Source organism: Brachionichthys hirsutus, unplaced genomic scaffold (assembly GCF_040956055.1).
Source record: "Brachionichthys hirsutus isolate HB-005 unplaced genomic scaffold, CSIRO-AGI_Bhir_v1 contig_862, whole genome shotgun sequence".
Lineage (NCBI taxonomy): Eukaryota > Metazoa > Chordata > Actinopteri > Lophiiformes > Brachionichthyidae > Brachionichthys > Brachionichthys hirsutus.
The window spans coordinates 177,332-202,479 of record NW_027180378.1 but is presented as its reverse complement, the minus strand read 5'-3'; the positions used below and the strand labels follow the sequence as shown (position 1 = coordinate 202,479).

The 25,148-nt window shown below is 43.7% G+C and overlaps 4 protein-coding genes across 4 annotated transcripts; all 4 read left to right on the top strand.

The window, feature by feature from the left end:
- Positions 1-1,082: 1,082 nt before the first annotated feature.
- LOC137914307 (protein FAM117A-like) lies at positions 1,083-4,524 on the top strand. The gene is made up of 8 exons (XM_068757912.1): positions 1,083-1,206; positions 1,282-1,431; positions 1,865-1,986; positions 2,213-2,344; positions 2,884-3,012; positions 3,130-3,316; positions 3,394-3,565; positions 4,236-4,524. Exons 1-8 carry the CDS (start codon positions 1,083-1,085, stop codon positions 4,522-4,524), a joined length of 1,305 nt encoding a protein of 434 aa, XP_068614013.1.
- A 1,844-nt stretch (positions 4,525-6,368) lies between these two features.
- Positions 6,369-8,664, top strand: LOC137914302 (cytochrome c oxidase subunit NDUFA4-like). The gene is made up of 4 exons (XM_068757907.1): positions 6,369-6,525; positions 8,019-8,107; positions 8,243-8,303; positions 8,505-8,664. The coding sequence occupies exons 1-4, from the start codon at positions 6,478-6,480 to the stop codon at positions 8,559-8,561; spliced, it is 255 nt and encodes an 84-aa protein (XP_068614008.1). The 5' UTR covers positions 6,369-6,477; the 3' UTR covers positions 8,562-8,664.
- A 1,280-nt stretch (positions 8,665-9,944) lies between these two features.
- Positions 9,945-14,456, top strand: LOC137914293 (centromere protein T-like). The gene is made up of 13 exons (XM_068757898.1): positions 9,945-10,030; positions 10,136-10,256; positions 10,339-10,450; positions 10,637-10,730; positions 10,806-10,942; positions 11,033-11,090; positions 11,190-11,326; positions 11,697-12,515; positions 12,728-12,904; positions 12,997-13,083; positions 13,252-13,453; positions 13,584-13,688; positions 14,327-14,456. Exons 1-13 carry the CDS (start codon positions 9,945-9,947, stop codon positions 14,454-14,456), a joined length of 2,265 nt encoding a protein of 754 aa, XP_068613999.1.
- A 5,200-nt stretch (positions 14,457-19,656) lies between these two features.
- On the top strand, positions 19,657-23,466 carry LOC137914286 (speckle-type POZ protein). Its single transcript, XM_068757891.1, has 9 exons — positions 19,657-19,734; positions 19,810-19,931; positions 20,080-20,231; positions 20,337-20,464; positions 20,559-20,736; positions 20,941-20,996; positions 21,823-21,945; positions 22,118-22,260; positions 23,322-23,466. Exons 1-9 carry the CDS (start codon positions 19,657-19,659, stop codon positions 23,464-23,466), a joined length of 1,125 nt encoding a protein of 374 aa, XP_068613992.1.
- The last annotated feature ends 1,682 nt before the right edge of the window (positions 23,467-25,148 follow it).

Below are 25,148 nucleotides of genomic sequence, written 5' to 3'. Positions count from 1 at the left end.
ACAAGATTTTTAACAGTTAGTAATGGATAAAATACAGGCTGTAATTTTAGTACTAACTGAGCAAATTTGTAAATGAAAACATGTAATTTTACACAGTTTAAGTGTTTTTTTGGATGGTAAAACGCCTGCTGATATTTTTGCAACCATTAAGAAATATCAAGTCATTAGTTTTTGTCAAATCAGATCTTTCTATGATGAGACAGACTTCATTAAATCATCTCTTTCGTCTTCAAACAATGACAGACAAACATGCTAAAGAGGAATAACAAAAATCCATCAAGTGTAGAATTAAAACACTAAGGTAAAGAATTATACACGCCATAAAGAAAAAAAAAGATTTAATCGCGGGGCGGTGACACCAAAATGTAATTGTCAGAAGTTTGACAGATTGATGTCGGATTGCCCAATAGCATTGAAATCTTAGATGACTTGAACCAATCAAAGCGTATCTCCAGAGCAGGGTCCCGCCCCCCCCCCCCTGCATATAATTACATGATCCACTACAGCGTGGTGGTGGTGGAGTGGAGTGGAGTTTGTGTTACAGCGGCGACCAGGAGAAACTATGAGCGCTTCGTGGCTTCCAGGGGCCAGCTAGGACACGCCGCGGCGCAGGAACCGTTCCGGAACGGACGCTTGTGTTTCCTCCGGAGACGCGGGGCTCGTCTTTAATGGGACTTTTGCGAACGGGAGCCGCTTCCTTGTTCGAGAACGCGCTGAAGTAGCTCAACATCTTCACAAAGAAACTTTGATGCTAGGCTGCTAATTCGCACGCACACACACACACACACACAGAGGGGGGCGGGGGGGAGAAAAAAAAAAGTGTGATCAACGCCGAATAATTGCTCTTCGTCTGCTAGCATCGCCTCCTCTGCCGGATTACGCGTTTCTGACATCGGTAGCTTCTTCTCCGACGACCCGGGGGGGCATTTTGTAACGGTTTTGAGTTGTCATCACCGGTGGAGGAAGGGCTGCAGCTGGAAACGCCAGCCACGACCATCCAGTGCGTCTGCACAGCCCCCCCCCCCCCCTAGCTAATTTCAGTTAGTTGGGATCCGAAGAGTTCCAGGTCCGCCCCTGGAAGGATGTCCGGCCGGAGTGGACTCGGACAGATCCGGGCGGCCACGTTGGGTCCGCAGCCCCTGAAGGCGACTGTTCCCTATCAGCTGGCCGGCAAGCATCGACTCCACCGCAGAGATGGGAAGTCAGGTATGAGCGCGACACCTGTAGGTGTGACGTCACTGTCGCTGCACGTCAAGATAAATATTTGTCTGCATCCAACAGCTGGAAAGTCCAAAGTCCAGCAGCTGAGCTCCGGCATGAGGCGGACGATGTCTCTGGAGGCCATCATCGGGCCGTACCTGCAGGGCCAGTGGCCCAAAGAGCCGGAGGGCCAGAGCGGCCTCTCGTTCAAGGACAAATCCACCCAGGTCAGCCCCGGGTCCGGATGGAGAATGTTCGCTTTGGTGCGACTGTTATTGAAAGGGGGGGACGATTTGAGGTGGAGGAGCATCATCAGAAACGGGTTTAAATGTTGGGACTCCGGGATTCTGGAGGAGCCTGGTTCTTCCAGAACTGTTGTCGCTCTGCAAAAGCGGATGGGATGAGGCCATTTTAGCTGCACACCTGTGGGTGCGGGTGGTGTCATGTCTGCGGGCCAGAGCGAAGGTTGCGCTAGGTTAGCAACCTTTGCTAAAGTATGTGTGAAATCCTGATGCGATGCGTGAATTGAGTTTCGCACTGCCCGGACTTATATTTCCAAACGATCGTTAGAGAGCCTCTGTGGGCTGAAACGTGACTGTGTACTTGTGTGTGTGTGTGTGTGTATTTATATTTACATAGGGGTTGTATTTGAAACATTTTAATTCATGCGATTGCTTCCTTCCTCCTCAGACTCCGGACTCGTGGTCCGATGAATCTCAGAGCAGGAGAGGCGGCAGCAGCCACAAACGGTCTGCGTCGTGGGGCAGCGCCGAGAATCTGCGAGAGGTGAATGTCTCTCCGTCGAGTTCAGCCAGCTTCCTGTAAAAGTGATCGAACTCTCAACCCCCCCCTTTTTATTCAGAACTTCACCACTAAGAGTGTCAGCTACGCACCCTTAAACATTGCCCCCTTTTTTCTTAACTAAGGGTGTGGCATTTCTAAGTTTCCGCTTCTCGCTGTGTCTGTGCCTTCTGAACGAGTAACTTCTGTTTTCGCTTTGCTTCGTTTGCAGATTGCTAAGCTAAAGCAACACCTGCAGCAGCAGCAGCAGCAGCAGCGCAGCAGACCTCCAGCCTCGGGGGGGCACGATAAAGACTGCCAGCACGGCTATCCTCCGGGGAGCTGCAGCTTAGGAACGACTCCGGTACCGTAGCGTCGCTCATAAACAAACCGATGACTTCATGCCTGTGTGTGTGTGCGTGTGTGTGTGTGTGTGTGTGTGTGCGTGTGCGTGCGCGCGTGCAGTTCTTAAAGGCAACTGCAGCGCGTGTGAAAACCGAACGGTGACGCTCATCGGAGGAGGAGCGAGAAATAAAACGCAGCAGCAGCAACAGGAAGTCCAACTGCTTCTGCTTTAGGTAGCAAATGTGCGGTTCAGCTTTTCACAGCTGCTCTTCGCCGTCTCGTTTTTACGGCGCCGCTGGGCTGAGCCCGTTTCGCACCGAAAGGAGGGTCTCGAGGCGAACCGTACCAAATACAGTTGAGATGATCTCCTCTTTTTGTCCAGTAAAATGTACTTAATGTAGTACTTTAATGCAGTACTTGTCGTATTGTACAAAGAATGTGTTTTAAGTGCTTCACAATAAGAGGGGAGCAGAAACCCCCTCAGGAGAACAGACCATGCTTTCTGATGTGCTCCGAGTTGCTACTAATGACTTCCCTTGAACTTGTTTTTTTTTCCAGACGCAGCCCGTTCCCATCCCCCACGCTCCCTTGTCCACGCTGGTCCCTCGCCTGCGCTGCAGTGTGGAGGGCCTCAACCAGGAGCTGGAAGGCATGTTCGTCTGCCAGCCGCCACATCCCCAGCTCAAGGTGCGCAGCGCCTGGATAGATTGTTTGTTTGGCTTTCTAAATGAAGCTAAGCTAGCTCTGCGTGTACGGCTAACGCGGACGACACGGATTACAGGATGTCGTTTTCCGTCTCCGCAGCTCCTCGAGGTTCCTGATGGTCACAGGGCTCCAGTCCCGCCTCTCTGCAGCAGCGGATCTCAGAGCGACCCCGCCTCCACGCCCAAGTCTTCATCTTCCTGCTCCTCCTCCTCCTCCAGCTCCCCTACCATCGATATCGCCGCCTCCCCATCCAACCCTGAGAATTCGCTTCCCGATCTACAGCAAGGTTAGCAGGAGTTGAGATGAACAAGATTGTACCGTAATTACGTTTCTGTCTTTCATAAACGTTGGAATCCTTTTTAGGTTTGACGGACGGCACAGAGTCGTGCCTCCCGTCTCCCTTCGCCTACCAGAATGAGGCCGACCTCTTCCTACCTCTGCAGATGTCGTCCTCCCCGGGACCCAACAAAAGTTGCTGCTTCCAGAGGGAACCTCCAGAGGGCTGTGAAAAAGTCCGAGTCAGTGAGGAGACCAGGTGTGCTGTTCTTTTTAAGCAAACCGGCGGACGCTAGTCATTAGTGTTGAGGATGCGCTTCAGATGGAATCTGACCACAGGTTGGAGGTTCAGCGAATTAGTTGTAATAATTCAGGCTTGATCTGCGAACATAAAATCAGTTAAAACTCTTAACGAGACAAATTAGAGCATTTTTATTATATTCTTTCTCTAGAGAGAGATATTTTAAAGGTTTTTTTTTTCAGTGATGTGACTGAAGCCTTTATAATTGGAATAATGTGAATGAATTAAAAGTAGGTCAGTGAGGACGCCCTCTGGTGGTTATACAAGTAAAGTGTTTTTGTTTCTAAACCAAATTAGGCACAACCGGACATTTAGTTTAGATCAGAAATATGTGACAAGGTATATAAAACAGCTTTTTTTACACTATAGTTTTGCTTACATTTTCTTTGAGAAATTAAGTTTCTGATAATTTACAACAAAATACAAATGGAGTTATTAACCCCTCACAAATTCTTACTCCTGTCATTAATTCAATGAGTCAAAGTACTGATTTTCCTTTTTTATCTGACCTGGAGTTGCAGTTAATGACTCCTAGTCTTAATTTTGCCTGTAATATCGTTGCGATGGTGGTAATAAATGAGTAGGGGTGTCTCGTACTTATGTCATTACCCCTTCTCTCATTTTGCAGCTCCCTACACCAGCTCGAGCCAGCCCTCATCTCCTCTTGCCCAGACCCCAACAAGGTAAACTTCGCTCCTCATGGCATCTCGGCCTTCTGCCCCGTCAGCCTCCTCAAGCCCCTGCTCCCCTCCATCGACCTGTTGCTTAGCAACCTCAGCGTCTCCCCGACGGGCGGCTCTTTGAGCCAGGGTGTGAGCCCTCGCCAGGCAACGTCCCCCAGCGGCTGCGCAGCTCCTGCAGATCCTAATGACGCCACGGCGGTCATGGGAGAGAACTCTGAGGGACTCGCTTTCTGATCGTAGCGGCAGATCCTTCACTGTGAAGAATGTGGAATGTAAATATTAGAGACGTTTGCAGATGTTGCGTTATTTTAGAGAAGGGTTGTTTTTCCATACAGAGTAAGAATGATCTCATGTTGAAAGGGATTGCTAGTGAAAAGACAAACATCCAGTGGATATGCCTAATGAGCTACTTCATTTGGATTTCAGGGCATTTTGAAATTCATCAATTCTGACTTTAAAAAAAAAAGAAAATTGGTTTTCATAATCGATAGATATATTTTTTGACCAAACTCAAGTGTGTTGCTCCAGAACTTCGTGATTCTTCACTCGCTGCACAATTTGTTTCCCAAAGAAGCAGCGACTTGTTTGTAGGAGCCGGTTTTTAAGCTCCCATTCCTGCACATCATCTCTGCCTGAACGGTCAGGAGACTCGGGCAACCGAGAGCGAATCATTTATTGGCTTTTATGCATTCAAATATATTTATAGTACACATTAAATGTTTTGGCTAGCTTGACCTCGCAGCGGTTGGTAGTGTACAAAGCATGACAAATCACTTTTTATTTACCAGATTTAAAAGAGAAACCACCATGAATTCACTTTTTTGATTACTTCATACCGGGGGGGGGGGGTTCCGGTAGTTGGACTTGGGTAGCATCAATACCTAAAGACTTAGCTCATGCGTTCCTGCTTTAAAAATTATAGAGAGGTTATTTTTGTTGTTTACTTGCAAAAGTAAGTTGTGCGTGTGTTGATGGCTCAACGCCTGTCTTTGTTTAGACGCATGCTTTATGATTTTTTTTTAGGATTCACAGCCTAGTTTGACTACCTGACCAGTTTTAGTGGTATAGATTTGTTTCCTGCAGATGTATTTTTTTATTATTTTTTTCTACCAAACTGACAAGTTGTTGTTGTCGTTCAGCTAGTTTTATCTCTGGTAGACATGTTTGCACAAATGGAACTGCTACTTTTTGCATTTTATTTTTATATTCACTTTTTGTATTATAAGAGTAGTAATATGTATTTTCTACATCTTTTCAATCACCCGAAACATAAGCTAAAAAAAAAAAAAAAAACACCACCCCAACCTGTTCCTGTTGGTTTTGTTCCGTCGGTGTGATGTAGGCAGGAGCGACGCGACATACTGTATCGAGTGGATTTTTATGCACTTCCAGAGAGGGTTGTATGACGGATGTTTTCTCCATACGTTAGCCCAGCGTTTTTGATCTCTGACAGGAGATGTGTTCATGTGGAAGGAAAGGTTATTGGATTGTTTTAACTTTTCATCCTAGTTTAGTTATTCTGGTCAAATATTCAAGATGGAATAACGTCCAAATAAGCGTCCATTGTTCCAGTGGATCAGACGGATTGGTGTGGAGACTTTGGACATGCTGTTATCTCAGGTTCTGTATTCTGTCGACATAAATATATGACGCAACACTGTTGTCTTTGTGATTTATTCAATCCACCATTGGGACAATGTGCCCTGGTCTGGTTTTAGGCCGTCGTGCGATCAGAGGGTAAAGAGAATAGTTTTGATTTATCCATCCTTCAGATCTAATATGAATGTTACTGATTACCTGACACACATCTGTTGCAGATCATCCTTTTATTCCCATGAAAAACAAGGAATTGTTGAGTTCCGTCCATCTGCCAATTTACATCCGTTTTTTTAAAGTCTATTGATTGATTGGCAAATACTCGATCCTGTAATTCAGGATTCCTGCCTTTGCTTCTTGGAGAAGATGTTCCATGAAGACTCCATTAAGACCTCGGTCCATGATGAAACTTTGTCCAGCGCCCCCCCCCCCCCCCCCAGCATACAGCTGTTGTCGTGGGATTGGCTGACGTCCGGGAGGCGGCGTGAGGTTCGCTGCGCGCTCAGGCCTGTGTGAACCCGCACGGAGACCCCGCAGAGAGGAGCGCGTCCCATCCCGCGTCTATTCGCTTTACCGGAGTCCGTCGGCGACATGTCCATGTTGGGGGTCGTCGCCAAGCAGCTGAGGAACCACCCGGCCGTGAGTTTTCCGCGTTAATCGTTTCTGTGACGCGCCGACGACCGGATGACATTGAAGGCGGTGCGGAGGACGCGGTGCGGGGACGCGGTGCGGTGACGCGGTGCGCCCGTTATCTCACCTTATTATTGTCTGTTGGTATTTATAGTATTTATAGTATTCTCTAGTCGTGCAGTAATTATTGTAATGTTTGGGATATTTAAAGCGCGTTGACAAAATGTGTTTTTAATCGCTGTCTGATTCCTTACAGGTGCGGATTTCTGTATGAAATAGATGATGAAGGTGGAAAATTAAAGACTACAATTTTAAATTCCTTCCTTTCCACCCATATTCTGTTGTTTTACAAAAAAAAAAAGTATTTTTATATTATTATTAATTAATTTTATCTTGCAGTTCTCAAAGTCACCTGCTGATAAGCGGTACATGCGGCATAAAGTCAACGCAGAGCTGATATTAATTTGTTTAGCGGGTCGAGATTAAACTGATGGGAAGGACACCTCTGCTTTCTGCCATGTCTGCTGCACGCTGCAGCACGTAGAGTACACAGTGTGGTCACAAATCACAATGATGGTATGCGTGACTTGTCTAGTCGAAGGCGACGAGGTGAAACGTCTTACTTTACTCTGTATTAATAGATCACCGGGTATATTTGTGACCGCTGTTCGTTTAAGTTGGAATTGGCAGTGTGTAAAATGATCCATCATTGTCAGTTGGTGAAAGTCGTGACTGGAGGCTCTGTTTCATCATGCCATCACCGGTACTTGAACATTGCTTTGGGCTTAAGCTGAAGGCGAGGCAGCAATTCAAATACTCACTTCAAATAATGTATGGTGAAATTGTCGCCATCACTATAGTTATGAAGAAGGTCAACAAAATTCAAAGATAATCATAAGAGAATATCGTTATGACTAAACTGGGACATTATTATTATGCTGTATATGATACTGATCTGAAAATGATTTTAAACTATAGAAAAGCACGAGGAGAGCAGCTCATTCCACTCCTAACTGGATTCACACCGTCCACATGGTGATCTGGATCATCACCAAAAGGTTCCAATCTAGATAGTTCTTAGTATCTTTATATACCAACTGTGAAAAGTAAAAGTGAATCGGTGTTGATGTGTATTTATAACAGATTTTTGAACCCGTAAATATATTTTTGTCCTAAAGTCATTCTGGATCCAATCCAGGAGGTAAAAATGTGTTGTAAATTTTATTCAATTTTGATATAAGTAGCAAAAACCTCATGGACTTCCACAACCTGTGGGTGTCTTCTTATGGGATGGTTCCCCTCCCTTCAATCAGAGCTGGGGCTGTTCATGATGTCGTTCACTCAATCAACCAACCCCACGGGTTGTCTTTGGGGCTCAAGCCACGGCTCATTGCTAACCAGAATCCCTGATGTCAGATTACTTTATTGATCACAGAGGGAAATTATATATTGGCACAACACCAGTCCTTTTAGCTCAGGCTGCTATTTTCTTTGTCCACTAGCTCATCCCCCTGTTCATCTTCATCGGTGCTGGGGCAACCATGAGCGTGCTGTACCTGGGTCGGTTAGCGCTGAAAAACCCTGATGTCTCGTAAGTCTGGATCACAGCTGAGAAAGTACATGCAGATAGACGAAGGGATATTATTTGGTTTGCTTATTCTCATCAGCCAAAGTGTCAAGCTTTATGAGTAATCATTATAAATGTTTTGTTATGTTTCACCCTCAGATGGGATCGTAAGAACAACCCTGAGCCCTGGAACAAACTGGAGCACAATCAACAATACAAAGTATGAGCCTCTGCATGCACAGTTTGCACAAATAACTAATAACCTTTTGACACTCCTTGAAAATGTACTCTTGCTCCTTTATTTTCTTCACATGGCTTTTTAGTTAGATCTGAATGGAAAAGATTTCTGTGGCTGAGGCCATATCTTGCCTCAAAGTCCACATTGTATCCCTTAGACTGTGTGTGTGTGTGTGTATTTCAGATGTTTTCAATTAACACGGACTACTCCAAGCTGAAGAAGGACAGGCCTGACTTCTAAGTCAAAGTTTGTTCACACTTCAGTCATCAGAGGGAGGAGACTTTGCACTTTTTACCATATGTTAAACAAATATATGATGCTGAAATAAAGTTGAATCAGACTATTTGTGTTGCACTTGTTCTGTCATTTTATTTCCAGAGTGCAGGGGATCATTCTTTTACAAATGAATAAAACAGGCAAGCATATGATTTTATTAACTGAGTCTATTTTTGCTGTAAATGATTAAAATTGTTAAGAAAAAACACTGCTCTCATTTGCACAGGCCATAGCAGCTTTGCTTTGTCTGAGACACATTTGATTAAAATGAGTTTTACGATTTCAGAAACAGGCACATTTATGTATTTATAGAATAGAATAGAATAGAAATAGAGGGCCTTTATTGTCCTTGCATAGTTGCTACACAATGAGATTAGGAGCGCTGCTCCGTCTGGTGTTTAGTAACAACATAAAATTCAAGTAATAGAAGACTAAACGACACAAATTTAAAGTGATAAACAGTGCATGCAGTGAGATTGTCCAGTACTTTGCATATAGTAGTAGTAGTTATCTTATTGTGATAATGATTGACTTGTAAATAAATAAATAATATTTATTGCTCTGTATCCTTGACCATTGATCATTATAAGATCATAAGGGTGACTTAATAGAATACATAGCCTAACATTACTGGTAACAGTTATTCAGAAAGGTCTTATTTGTATGTCCGCAAGTGCAAAGCTCTGAATTCTTGAATTTGAAATTTTATAAATTGTTGACAATAACAGCTGACATCTAATAATGTATTAATACAATTCCTTTTTAATCTCCAGAGTATGCAGTTGCATTAACAAAAGGCAACCCTTTTAGAAATTACTTTAAATTATTTTTTAGCCATCTGTATTTAATTCTCCTGTATGTATTTGTATTGTCTATGAAGAAATTAGTGATCAACACAAACGAACAGCAGGATAAATAATGTATTTAATAACAATAATAATACACAATCAAGGAAACAATCTGCATATTTAAATACTTTTCACATTTCAACCTCTTGTTGTTTCCGGATAGTTTCAGTAGGCGGCGAAAGCGTTCTAGTTGGTAACAAACCGCTATTTACTGGAATAGAAGAAGAACCCGTCCTCTCGCGAGGTTTCACTTCAAAATAACGCGGGACAGTGTGAAAACAAACAGCAGTGACTTCGGCTGTCAACAACAATTTAACAAAGATTAAGTAGATGAAAGCTGTTACAAACCTAAATTTATTCCTTTTATATCCAGTTGTTCGCTTTGATAAATTCGTCTGACTTATTGGAATCGGGAGGTTAACGTCTTCGACGCTACTTACCCTTTGAAAACATTTGCTAGCTAACACTAGAGCTCTGTCTGCCTCAGCGCAAATTCGAAATGGACCCGACTGAGGACTTGTCTGCTCGGGTTCTGCTGAAACACATTCTGAGCACCGAGACACCCAGGACTCCAGTCACCCGCAGGTGCGTACTTCAACACGTCAGCCTCGTTTTTCGTCTCTAAATTCGGTGCTAACATTCAAGTAAGAGAAGCGAATAATGCTATTAATCAATAACTATTTTCCCCAGTGTAACCAAAACACGGACTACCACCCTGCCCAGGCGTAGCGGTCGATTTAGTAGCAAAGACGCAGGTGCACAAAGCCCGCAGGACATCCTGAGGCGGAGCATGAGACATAAAATCAGTGAGGTGAGCACGATGAGCAGGTCTAACAGTGATGGGCAGGAAGTCGTTGAGGCTGCTAAAGTTAGAGCGTCTGGCTACTTTTCAGAGTATAACCAGGAAATCGCTGCTGAGACGGACACACACGCCTGGCCCAACTGCTCTGCTGCTTAATGATGGAGACACACCAAGATGCATACTTAGGAACATTATGCAGACAGGTACATGCGTGATTCTGCCTTTATTTTCAAGCTGTAACTTTGTTTTGTTTTTTTGTCATTATTCCTATCTAATTTGCCTTTACTTTCCATTCTGTAATTGCTAAAGTCGCATTGCTGCCTACTTAGTGCGCATGTGCAGGAATATCCCTTTGGGATTCATAAAGTATTCTGAATTTGTTCGTTTAGAACCTGTCAGGTCTCCTGCGGTTCATAAACATGCCGAGTCAGCAGAGCCACAGCCGTCTTCAGCCAATTCCAGTATGACTAGGAGCCATCAAAGGTGAGCTCCGTGTCGCACAAGCTGAGAATCCTTATCCTTGCTTTGCGTGACTGTTTGCGTTTGCTTGACTTTCAGCATTGAGCTGTCAGGACTGGACCTGCCTGATCTTACGATCGGCAATGTTGCGAGTGCGGCGAAGGGCCTGAGCAGAAAGAGACCTCACCGAAGCCTTAATGTAACGGCTTTTGAAAAACGTCTCAGGCATCTCGACGGTACAACTTCTACCCTTCAACTTGTTCTAACGTTTTATTCATATTTAAAAATGTAAATTCGTGTATTTATATGGATTTTTGTGCTCGTAGATGTTGGAGAGGAAACAGAAAAATCCATTGATGACCATTCCTCACTTTCCTTATCAAGGTGTCAATTCAATTAAAACTTTACTCAAGACATGCACGGGGGGGGGGGGTCCATAGTGCAGAACATATGACATGTGTCCTGTCCAATCTGTGTTTCCAGATCCACTTCTCTGAGTCTAAAAACACCATTTGTGGATGTTCAAACTGAGAAGAGGGGCCTGCAGAGAAGAGTTACTCGCCTCCAGAAAATGACGGTGGACGAATTTGGCGCTGCTGTAAATAAAAGACAAATGGGAGGTAGTTATGATGATTAATATACTCTAAATAAGCATTTCCTTTTTCTTTTGTTAATATATTACCACCCTATCGTATGTATAACAGATCAGGACACCGACACTGGGGTCTGTGCACCTGATTATTATTTTAACTTTTACTAAAATCATTTAAACTGTAACTGAATATTGTAGTTATAACCAGATGAAAAGGAAATCTTCAAAGATAAAAACCGACCCCCTCAGCTGCGGGACAAGCGGGAAAAAGATGTAGCTGCTACTCTTCAGATGAAAGCGGATAATAGTGTAGCATATAGTTCGTACGCAGCTTATTGTTTTCGTTTGTTTTTTTGTGCTTCATTCATGGAATTTCTTTCTCCTTATTTGTCACCCAGAAGTGAGCGGCTTCGTGGAGCAAGGCCCCAGTGACACTGCCTTCTCTGAGGGCTTCACTTTGGGCTTAAGCAAACTCAATGAGCCCGATCTCACTACTGATATCCTCCACTGTAATACGGCTCTGTATGCCAAGCCTGATGCCATGACCTCCAACATTTCAGTGATGGCGCCTCAGCTTCAGAGACAGGTGGAGGTTAAACAGAGGCAAGTAACGGAAGCTGAGCGCGACGAGCTGGTGAAGGAGAGACCAATTTATCTCGATGAAGAGGAAGATGTTGTAGGTGACGCTTCAGCTGAAGAGAATATCAAGGGTCAAGTTGATATCCAGTCTGAAAGAGATGTTGCCATGTCTCAGTCTGAGGAGGAGGATCTACCAGATTCTCAAACCGAAGAAGACGATGCAGTTGGCCCTCCAGCCGAAGAGGCTGAAGAGGATGCTGCGGCCACGTCTCAGTCTGATGAAGAAGATGCAGTTGGCCCTCCAGCTGAAGAGGCTGAAGAAGATGCTGCAGCCACATCTCAGTCTGATGAAGAAGAGGTTGACCGAGACACTCAAACTGAAGAGGATGTTCGAGTTGACACTCAGACCGAAGAATTAGCTGCTGATTCTCAGGCGGAAGAAGAGATGGATGTTGCAGAATATCAAATGGATCAAGAGAATCCTGCAGGAGGTGATTTTGCTGATTCTCAAGATGAAGATGCGTATGATGGAGCGCCAGAAGAGCAAGATGACGAGCATGTGTCGGGGCAGGGCTTGGAAAATGTCATTCGCAGAGCTCATCGTTCTGGGAGTGGAATTGTACCGATTACAGAGTCGGGTGAGGCCTTCAAAAATGTTTTCGTTATTTAGGCTACAGAATATCTGCTCAATCACAGGAAGGTATTTTAATGGTAACGTTCTTATTTAACTCGTAATGTATTGTTATTTTGCAAGTAGGAGGATTTGATGACGAGGCCGAAGCACAGAGGTCGACTGAAGACAACAGCCTGGAAATGGGAAGTCGTGGGAGTCATGCGTCTTCCCCTGAAGGACGGAGAGATGCTTCCAGAAAAGAATCAGATGCTGGTGATGAGAAGTCCTTCCGTGCATCTCATGAAGATGGTGGGAACCTGGGCAACGATTTCCCTGAAGAAGCTGCTGCTCAGGACCCCGCTGTGGAAGAGGAGGAAGAATGGGAGGATGGAGAAGATGATGAAGAGAATCAAGGTCAGTCTCTAATCACAAATGTTTTTTTTTTTCTACTTTTTTTTTATTAATATGGGCAACGTAAAGCAGAGCAATTCTTCTAAAATCATCAGAAGTCCCGAGCAAGACTCCAGCTTTTGTCAGAGAAAAAAGGAAGATTTTCAACGTGCAGCATCTGGCTTCACCCTCTGTGCTTAAAAGGTAAGTTATTGATCCAAAGCCTTTCTGTTTGTAGACAGTAGTTGCATGGTTTCATGCTGAAAATTAGTACCTGAAGTTTGGATATTTGTATTTATTTATTATTATTATTAGCTAGTTTTTCTGTGAAAAGCATCAGAAAGTGATTTATAAATTCTTAACATGTTTCTATATTCCTTTTTATTCCATTATCCATTTGGCCAATCGTAGTACTGGTGATGGTTTGCCTGCACCTAAACCCAAGACGACAAGAAAGAGGTCAAGGCCAGCTGCAAAGGAAGGAGGGCTTCCTAAGAGCTACCTCATGAATGTGTTCAAGCACTTTGCCAAAACGAAGGTCTCTGCAGATATTTACCCGGTCCTGAAAGAAACGTGAGTAACTATAACGGCCAAGATCGTTACTTTGTTGACTGTTGGAACTGATGAAGGAAAAAGCGTACCGGTAGGTGCTTTGCTCAGCCCGAATTTCACTCCCTGCATCGTTGCGTTTTCTCTTCAACAGAATGGACAAGTTCTTTGAGCGACTGGCCGAGGACTTGGAAGCATATGCTCTTCATGCTAAGAGGAAAACCCTGGAGGTCGAAGATGCTGTACTTCTGTTGAAAAGGTATGTTTCGTATGCGATTCTGGGAAAACATTCATGACTTCTCGTAATAAAAGTTTCTAAATGTGACCCGTCATCTCTTTGCGGCATCGAGATGATTGGAATGACCTGCTAGATACCTTTTGTGAGGTCTGTATGCCACACATAATATACCATGTGCTCCTTTCAATGCGAGGAACACCGAGTCCCACAATAGTTCACACTAAGCTTTCAGTTGAAACCGGAAAGATCATTGGTAATATCATCATTCACTTGTAGTTAAGTTTATCCGGATAGAAAAAACTGAATGAGATTGAATTAATACGGCTTCACAGCCAACAAACCAAAACACTGAGCTATAAGATGCTGTAAAGATTCTAGCGATGAAAGGAACTGCAGATTAAACTGAGTTCAACCTTGAGTACGGTAATCCCTAATATTAGACTGATTACCGGTACATCCATCGCATAGATGATCGATGCATTAGAGTCACTTTTATATAATACAATTAAATGCACCACATCTAGATAACAAGCACAGACGTGAGGAGTAAATAAAAAGATAAACATTCAGAAGTCGTCTACAGCTCTGAGGAAATATAGGAAAGAATATGTGAATGTTATTTTCTTATCCTTAACCAGTGTGTTTCTTCTGCTTTGCAGGCAGGGTCATGTGAATGACAAGGTGCCAGTGGAAGTCCTTATAGAAAAATATCTTCGTATGGACCAACGTAGGCTCCTAATCCCCGTTGCAACTCAGGGAAATGTTGTTATTCCTGTGCCACGCAGATAAGAGTTGTCTGTGTGTCTTCTCCTTTAATCTGGTTTTTGTTCCTTGACTGCTACATATTTGATTTAAACAAATGACACTTCCATTAAATGCTCTAAATCTAGACGTTCCTGTAAATATGCAAACATATCCTCTATAATGACTTATGCTTTCTCTTTTCTTGTTTTATCTGCATTACTATACTGGGGTTGAGAGTGAATACTTATCTGTACGTAATGCAAGCATGTGAGTCACCGTTTGTTTTGTTTTTTACTTTTCTTGCTTACTATATTTTCTTAGTTACAAAGGAAGGAGCTTGTGTGGACATAAATAACACACCTTTAAATAAAGTTATGCTTCAAAGTTCTGCACTTGGGTGCTGTCTGACTCTTTAATTCCCCTCTGAGTTGCTTTCTTCACTCATTTGAAGACTGATACGGTCTTAAACGTTCATAATAACCTACCTTGATAAACTTATTCATTTCCTGATACTCTTTAAGTTTGATGTTTATTGCCAAAGCACTGTTACAAAAACACGAGTGTTAAAATATATATTAAAAGCTGAGTGAATGAATCCAGATATTAATTTATCTTCATTTGTTGATATCTGTTAATCTTGGTAAAAGGCAATAGCTCAGTCTTGTGATTAAATTACGAAACTGACTTTAAAAACAGGTCAAATTTAACACTGGCCCCAACATCCATGTGAATAAAATGTAAACAGCCATAGTTAACAAAACAAAATAAAAAAATGTGTGCATGGTTTAGAGATGGAGACACTGATTCGAAGACGTGAAGCCTTACTGGGAGTGACCAGAATGGATGGAATTAATAATGACTACAATAGATGGAAAGCTCACATTGGACAGTTTGGTGGGGAAAGGAGAGAGATGAGGTTGAGATGGTTTGGACCGGTATGTAGGAGACATGATGGGTTTGTAGAGAAGAGGATGCTGAGGATGGAGCTGCTGGGCAAGAGAAGAAGAGTAAGACAATCTGTTGTTAAACCCTCGTGAGGGATATTGCCAAAAAGAGAAGAAAATGATTTTTGAAACTACATATTTAAATGAAATTTAAAAAAAGACCATGTTAAGGGAACATATTTTTTTATTTTACTTTAGCCTGTAAAAATACTCCGAAACAGCAGAGGGTGCCATTGGGCAAACCGTCTGGGGCTGCCAGTTCTACAAACAGCTAGCCTGCTAGCAAACAACGGCTCCCGGACGGCTAGTGCTATAATTCAACCTAACACAAAGGTAAGTTTGTCGATATGCGAAATATAAAGCGGTACCACAGTTATTAAAATGACACAATCACACGATGGAAGCTGACATATCGTACTTCTAGTCGCAGCTTTTCAGGCAATTCACCCGACCTTTTTTTTTTTTGTTTGTCCAAGCTTTGCTGCTACATTAATAGGGCTAAGCAGCGAACGAGCTTTAACCAGGTAGCTGACATGCTAACATCAGATTGTGTTTACAGTGTTTATTCACGCTTAGGAGTACCAGGCATTGTGTATATATCCTAACTATTGTTATTTGTGAGTATATTGTTCATTACTTGGAGCTGGTTTGTTAGCTGATTACTGCTACTGTCGCCTCACTATGTTACAACTACCATTAGAAGCTTATTTAAATAATAGAAACATGTTGACTAATGCTACTTATAAACTCGGGGGCAAAGCTCGAGCATCTGTTTGGCCCCCCCGATCAGTATTCTTGAATAAAACGGTTCAGTGTGAGCCACACACTGCCATCCATCCATGGATTGATTGATGCATTACATCCTGTGATTGATCATTTACTGTATGATTGAATGGGTTTAGTGAAGTTGCTGTATATCTATTATTGAGCTGCTGTGAAGCCTTGAGCAGATTAACCAGATGTTGGTCAATGCCTGATTGAAAGGGATGAGTTCATGGCGCTGAGTCACTGAAAACAAGCCGATCGCCACTAATAACGACAGTTTTGTGAACGTCTCATGCAGCAATATGCAGCTCGCATGGGCAGCAGGATGAATGCTGGCGTGTTTTTATCTTGAAGATTAAAGGTAATATTTTGAATGATTTGGAAAAGGCATTTTCTTTTTCTACCATACAAATTGTTGTAGTTATATGTACTATATATTTCCATTTGTCTACCACTGTACTGCACATCTAGGCAGCGATTAATGTTGCTAGAAGTCATTCTTCTCTCCGGTAATGTGAAGTGGAGAAGGTTGATTTGCTCTGGCGAACCCGGACGGGACGCGCCGAAAGAGAAAGTACAAAGTAGACTGCAATGACGATAGCTGTATTTCTTTATTGTTGTCGTATAGACGAGGCTTTCTTCTGTGTCCTGCAATATTTTTCATTGCATTTTAAAGTCAATTCAATTTGGTGTGCTGACACACAGCAAATGTAACATAGTATTCAGGTCAGCTTTTCCTAAATTAGTCTCTTTACCTTCGAGATGTTCTTATTTTCTGTTTAGTGTCTTGGATTGTCTGCATCGTTACAACCCAGCGACAAGTTGCCAAATAGAGCTAGAAGCAAGGACTTCCCTGATGTCTCACAACGTAGTCACCCTGTCCTTTGCATCGTCCTCCCCCCAGCCACTCTCATGTCCTCCCTCACTACGCCCATGTCCTCCCTCACTACGCCCATGTCCTCCCTCCTGGGTCGTCCTCTAGCCCTGTTACCCCTTGCAGCTCCACCCTCAGCATCCTTCTACCGATAAAGTCCCCGTCTCTCCTCTGGACATGTCCAAATCATCAAAGTCTCACCTCTTTGACCTTGTCTCCAAAACATTGTCCCTCCTTATTGTCTCATTTCTAATCATATCCAACCTGGTCACTCCCAAGGAGAACCTCAGCATCTTCATTTCCGCCACTTCTAGCTCCGCGTCTTGTCCCAAAGCCGTGTGATCGTCCTTTCTCAGATTGCTGGCTAAGCACAGAATTCTAATGGACTAACCAAATAAAACATGGTGATACAGCACCGCTCGACTGTGGAAATTCTAACCATTGGTCTCTGTGCAATGTCCTGGAGCCCATAGGAGTGTCTAGCATTAGATGAATATGTCAAGTGTGACTGTTTGCAGTAGTTTGGAACTGGAGACATTAGCGATGCATTGAGGTCCCTCTTCCCCTTAACCTTCTATACCCGGCCAGGGGAGGAGGGTTTTAGTGTGGAAGTATGGGTAGGATCTGAAGCCTGGGTGCTAATGCTCTCCTGCCCTCTCAAATCCCTTTCTGTGTAATTGTGGGTCTGCACAAAGCCAGAGATGGCAAAAATCAATAGTTCATACCTCTCTGAGATTGCGGTTTTAGAAGAGGACGAGCACCATGACCAAGGGCAGAATATGAAATCACTCGCACAGAAGGTCAACACATGCTGAGGAATCGATCCCCGGCCCCTGTACCAATTAAATGTTTAAGGTTCGTCCGTAGCTTACTGCGGTCCTCAAAGACCAAGGCTTTGGAATTAGACGTTGTGTTCACTGGCACTTCGACAAGGGTTGCAATTCTTTCATTCCCTTTGGATCTAGCTGCTTGGAATGCCTCTGTGCCTCTCGTTTTTAATTTAGAGCAGAGATTGATTTCTTGTTCTTCTCCGTGAGGGAGTGAAATATGAGGGGGAAAGCGTTGTGGTCAATGGGTGACTGAACATAGTATACACATAAATGATATTTTCTTTCTTCTATCAATGCACACACGTGAAGTCATTTACACGCTACTGCTGGGGTGTGCATATACAGCATGTAGGGGCCCGGTAACATGGATGGAGAGGGCATAGGGTGAACGGCTGGGACTTGTCTCCGCTTCCCAACCCGAGGCCCAACCTACCGAGCCACTCTAATCAGATCATTGTTGAGTGTAAATTCTTTGAATGGAAATCTTTGTTCATTGAAATCTGTTTTCTTCTATATAACAATTGGACCATAGGAAGTAGGAAAGAAACTGTAAAAAAAATAAAAAGGTTAGTAATGTGCTTCCATTGTTCCCATGCAGTTTGCACCTCAGCTCTCTAACCGAGTACATTTGTCCAAAAATCAATTTAGTTTTTCTCTCATGCCGCTGTTTGATTTTCCTTTGTCTCCAGCGAGCCACTTTTCGTGGTAATCTATCTCTTCGAATGGCCCCACAGATTGTGGCCCATCTTTCATTTGCTGCCTGCTTTTCCATTTGGCTTCTCTATTGCCTTCATTCCTTTTTCGTTCTCTGTACCCCTTTCCTTTTTGTGTGTCTCGAAGAAGAGAGGCCGATTCTTGATTCACTGGATTTTTTTATTTGGAACAGTTAACACGCCTCTGGCTGGATTTATAAATGTGATTAAGTAGGTAACTTTGATAGCACAATTATTCCTTTTAGTTCAGTGAAGTCACACGAAAGTAAATATTTGACTTCATAACAAGGTACACGGAAATAACTAAACTTCATTAGGTACACAGATTGTTCCTTGTCAGATCCATAATAGCCTCTGGAACAGGTTATTTTCCTCTGCGGGTATTTAGCTGTGTTTTACTAGTGTCATTTATTCCTGGCAGAGCCTTGTTATGCACAGCTTGTATAATTTATATAGGCTTCATACTGAGCAAAGGTTTGTTCAGGTTGTCATACCTGGACACGCTAAGTCCCGCTAAGGAGCGATGGAGGGTCAAATATCTGGACCGTGCTCCGGCGTGAATTGGAGTCAATCTAGGATCTTTGGATTTTTGCCATTTGCTCAAACTCCCGCTGCAGTCCTGGAAGGCAGCTTGTTTGTTCGCAGTTCATTTTGGAGACTTAATTGTGATCGCACCGGGTATTGATCCCAGGGCAGCCAGCCGTGGACCATCGATCTTCTGCTGTCCCCTAATGGGTCAGGGACGATTCATCTATCACAAACTTCCAACGGCATGCAGAATGGCAGAGTGCAATAAATGATGTAGGGTCTTAACTGGACAAATGAAAGATGCAGTACATGCGTGTTGCATCGCCGCGAGCTGAGCTTTGTTTGAAAAGTGCTTTTCTTCTGGATGATTGCTCTCCTGTTTTTAGAAGAATGTTTCCGGATCTTCATGAAAATTGGCGTCGAAATTGTCTTTTAAAGTTGTTATTTATCCTCCCCTTTTTCTGACCCTAGGGGGCAAACTGCTTCCGTCTGCTGTGCTCTAATGCAGATGGACCTCAGGACCGAACACTGACCAGTGGCAAATTCCTTCTCCTCACACGCTCGCCCCTGACACCTTCTGTCACGCTGGCAATGTCAAGAGTCCCAAGTCCCCCTCCCCCTGCGGAAATGTCCAGCGGGCCTGTGGCTGAGAGCTGGTGTTACACACAGGTAAAGCGAGACGTGCGTTGGTAGCGTTTTAATGTCGGAACTCTGAGCTTTACCCAAAGTTTCTTCGTTCGCCAGATCAAAGTGGTGAAGTTCTCTTACATGTGGACCATCAACAACTTCAGCTTTTGTCGTGAGGAGATGGGCGAGGTCATTAAAAGCTCCACCTTCTCTTCTGGGGCCAATGACAAGTTGAAATGGTGGGTGGCCAAGAGAGCCGCTACGCTTCGCCATGCTTAAACATCACTGTTTGTAATCTTGTGAAATTGTACTTAAAAAATTTTTTTTTTTATAAAATTGCCCGATCAGTAATAATCATTCACCGATTCCGCCCTCCTCCATCAACAGGTGTTTGAGAGTGAACCCCAAGGGCCTGGATGAAGAGAGCAAAGACTACCTGTCTCTCTACCTGCTGCTGGTCAGCTGTCCAAAGGCAGAGGTGCGTGCCAAGTTCAAGTTCTCCATCCTCAATGCCAAGGGAGAGGAGACCAAAGCCATGGGTGAGTCTGCTGGGTAATAGAAACCCGTCGCTGTAACAAACGGCAGTAAAGAGTCGCCTTTTTAAGATTTCAAATCGCTCCCTGTGTGGACTTGGATGTGTGCAGAAAGCCAGAGAGCATATCGCTTTGTCCAGGGGAAAGACTGGGGCTTCAAGAAGTTCATCCGGAGAGACTTCCTCCTCGATGAGGCCAATGGGCTCCTGCCCGATGACAAGCTCACGCTCTTCTGTGAGGTACGCTGCGCACCCACGTTGGTTTCTGCCCGTCCTCGTGACGCAGTGACGCTTTCCGTGAAGCTGTGGCATTATTTCGTTGCTTTTGTCGCAGGTTAGTGTGGTGCAGGACTCTGTTAACATATCTGGGCAGAACACCATGAACATGGTGAAGGTTCCTGACTGCCGGTTAGCAGACGAGCTGGGGGGCCTGTGGGAGAACTCCCGCTTCACCGACTGCTCCCTGTGTGTGGCCGGCCAGGAGTTTCAGGCCCACAAAGCCATCCTAGCAGGTAGAGGCACGACTCAGACACACCCCACACGCTGTCTTTGTTCTGTCTTTGTTCCGGCAGTTTGACATGCTTGACTGTGTGTGTGTGTGTGTGTGTGTGTGCATTTGTGTATAGATTTATTACCTTTAGTCTGGACTGCTTCTTGGTCCCAGGATTACTCACATGAATGTTTTTTTTGTCATCCCTTCACGTCACTGCTTTCAGCACGCTCCCCTGTGTTCAGCGCCATGTTTGAGCACGAGATGGAAGAAAGCAAAAAGGTGAGCGCAAGGTCCCAAAGGCTTTTTTTTTTTTTTAAATCTTTGGAATTCAATTGATTTTGTTCCTCAGTGGTACAGAGGCTCATTCTTTTTCCAGCTGTTTTGAGGGTTTAAAGTGAGTGAAGGATTGCTCTGTCAAAAGGCTGCACTGCAGAGCCGTTTAATGACGACAGGGAACCGTAACGAAATTGTCCTGCCGTACTCGAGGCCTGGGATTCATCCTTCACTGACAAAGTTGCAGAAGCAGAGAATGACTTTTTTTTTTTTTTTCTCAATTGTGCAAATATTTCTGTCAGAATTGAAGTTGCAGGAGAAGCAGCTCACATGTTGTTGTTGTTGTTTTCCCATTTGACATTTGCTTTTGCAAATTTAAGGTCAACATGTTTTTCATCTTTTTCAAATTGTGTTAAACATCATCATTTGTTGTGATCGCTTGTCACCATTAAACACATGAATTCAAAATGTAATACCGTCCAGCAAATACAATTTGGAGTCACAGGAGTTTCTCCCAGTTTCTTTTTTTTTTTTTAAACAAGTGCTTTGCTCTATTGTTTTACAATTAAGAATGAACTCCAGGTTGATAATTGAAATATAAAACATTTGTTTAGAGTAAAAACAGGCAAATAATATCTGTTTACGTACTTATTTTATTTACTTACACTTATTGTGTTTAAGTAAGCGCCTTTGATTGATGCCAAGACTTGGGTAGATATGAATGATGCATTTAAAAAAAAAATGTTTTGTCAGCATTGCAAATTGGAGGACGTGGTATATTTGAATCTCAAGTTCAGGTGCAATGCTCTAATCTAAATTTTCCCCGTGTCAGAACCGAGTGGAGATCAACGATGTGGAGCCGGAGGTTTTCAAAGAGATGATGTGCTTCATTTATACGGACAAGGCTCCCAATCTGGACAAGATGGCCGATGATTTGCTGGCAGCGGCTGACAAGGTAAAAGGACAACATACATGACCAAAACATTTCACCGCTGCTTTTTGTCAGGCGTGTGACATTAAAAGCCGACGTCTCATTGTCATTTTGAGATAGAAATGATTTGTAAATGCTGAACACTGAAGAAGATGGGGGGGGTGTAGCCGTGTTGTGTCCTCTTGTGTCCGTTCAGTATGCGCTGGAGAGACTGAAGGTCATGTGCGAGGACGCGCTGTGCACCAGCCTGTCTGTGGAAAACGCTGCCGAGATCCTCATCCTGGCGGACCTTCACAGCGCCGACCAGCTGAAAACTCAGGCTGTCGACTTCATTAACTAGTGAGTTCGCGTGCAGACGGGAGCTCGTCATCTCTATCATTATGTCGCCGGCACCTTCTTACAAACTCGGCGATCCTCAAGAACCCACAGGACATTTCGTCTCTGTGTTGCATGTTCTTTGTCTTGCCGTCGGTACTGAGAATCCCAGGGGCCAGTCTGTCTCCGCTAATTAAAGTTCCGTTGTCTTCCCCGGGGAGCGATGGCTGAAAGATCAGGGCAACCCGACTCGACTGGGTTCACTGCCACCTTCTGTGTTAATAGCACTGAATATGTCTGTGTGCTAGTGTTCAGCTCACAGAAGAGTAAAATAAGCTTTGAGCTCGCCACCATTTTGCTCAGTGAATATACATTTTTTTTAACACATAACTGGACTTCTTTACATGTGTGGGTTGTTACCAAAATCATGTCAGTAGCACCTTTGGAAAAATAATTACTGAGATAAATTATGTGTAGAGTGAGGGGTGCCTTTATTTATATATATACTACCATTCAAAAGTGTGTGTGTGTTTACGCGCATGTACGTACAAGCACTTTGACATACTCCGAGATACTCATTCAGTGATTCTCGCTGTATTTGTGAATATTTCTTACAATGAGTGATGAGTCCGAGTGGTAAGGATGACAACGGTAATTAATCATGTAATTATCGCGCAATATGACCGTGGCGTCCGCCTCTGTGATTTGGCACGCCAGTACGAGCGGAGTACATCGACAATATGTACAATCCTCAAACAGAAGGATGCTATCAAGGGCATGAAGCCTTCCAAAGGCACAACTATTCTGTCTCAGTTTATGTAAGTGTACATGTAAAGGTACAATTACTGTATAAAGTGTCTACGTACCGTCCAACCCTCTTTCCCCCTTTCCTCCTCCTATTGTCTGTCTCGAAGGTAAAACTCGTAATAAAACCACATTTTATATTACAGTAATTATGTATATATATATACTCTGTATTTAAGCTACAGTATTTGAATTTGTGAGAATTGGATATCAAGAAGGTGACCTGAGATTTATTGAAAATGAGTACTTTGCTTCTTTCTTTCTTTCTTTCTGTCCTCCAGCCACGCTGCAGAGGTGATGGAGACGGCAGGTTGGAAGTCCATGGTGGGGTCTCATCCACACCTGGTGGCCGAAGCTTATCGCTCCCTGGCTTCAGCCCAGTGCCCTTTTCTTGGACCCCCACGCAAGCGTCTCAAACAGTCTTAACAGCCTCGCAACAAGGCCTCTACATCATACACACATGTATACACATAAAAATGACACAGTTATCCCCCCCCCCCCTCCCAAAAACACAGGGGAAACTTCCCACCTTGCTGTTACTTACGACACTACCTACAGCCTCCCCCCAAATCTCCCTTCTGCCCCATCCAAACCTGCTGTATTTAGTCTCTCCTAAAGGTGGAGGAAAGGAGGGGGGGGGCGGGGGGGGCTGTAAAGAGAGGCGTAGGTGGGCTGGTGAAGTGGATAGTTGTTGTTTACAAAGAAATCACAGCGCCCGTGTCCGACATTGTACTCTGTCCAGTGCGTGGAGCTAAATCCTTCGACAACCTGTTACTTGTGATACTGGAATCCGTTCCGAAGGAAGGTACTGGACACAACAACCCGATCAGAGCCAGCTGTCGGGGAGGACAAATGCAGAAAACGTCCGTCTGTTTTATCACAAGGCTTCTTTTTGCTCTGTTCTTATCATTTCGGATTCAAGGGCCCGGAGAATCCCCCAAACTAGAGGACACATGGGTGCGAGGGACTGAAGGAGAAAAGGAAGCGGGCCTGTCAGTTACAAACTGACAGCCCCCTCCCCCCCCCGAGAAAGACAACCAAGGGCTAGTCAATACAAAGCGGATATGACACAAAATCATCCAAAAAAAGTTGGGAGACACTGCACTAAAGTCACAGGTTACCTGTCGTCACGCCCTTACCAGCAGTAAAGAAGAAAATACTGCAGGCAAGCACAGATTGAAGCAAGCGTCCTGGACCAAGACCCGGCTGGACCACCAAGAACAAATACCCTTTAAGATTTATTGGTGACAAAAACAAAGTCCCACATGCGAAACTTTTTGTTTTGTTTTAATAGTCGTGGAGGAAACATCGAGGATACAGGAAATGGCAACGCACAACTGGATGTCATTCATGGGGAAACGATATTGTATGGACTTGTCTTTGTAACCCTTGAGAGAAATTTAAATCCAAAGTGTCAACAGACAAAACAACCAGGAGGAAATCAGACATGTTAAATGTTCTTTTATAATGGATTTCTGATTTATTTTATTCCACAGAACTCCGATTTGTTCTTTTCATAAGAGTGTGTACAGACGCCAGTGGTTTTTGAAGCTGTGGAAACAAATATTTTCAACCGCCACAGTAAAAAAATATCGTCAACAGATGTTGACGATATTTTGCAGGCATGAAGATCTTTGCAGGCATGAGGATTGAGGGGAAATGGAATTGAAATGAACACGTTTTATTGTTCAGAATGTGGAGGGGAAAAATGCACACCAAGGCAAATCACATGGAATACATTTGCAGTTATCATTTGAACCTGGGGGTTAATGGTAATTGATAGAAGGAACCGATGTTTCTTTCCTGTAGATAATGCCGGGTTTGAGAAGTGACACTTAGTTGTTGCCATTTTTTTGTTCCCAAACGAATAAACCACAACTATTTTGTATTGAATGCAATGCAAACGTTGTCTGGGTGTTTTTATACTGATTATAACTTTGTATTGAATTATTTATTTCCAGATGTCGCATAAAACAAGAGTTGCAATCGGAATTGTTCACGAGACTTCACAGGGAGACAGATGTTTGTAGTTTTAGAAATCGGACTAAATTTACTTTACGACGGTATAAAACTCCAATATTGTTGCATCTTGTGTTGATCCCCCCCCC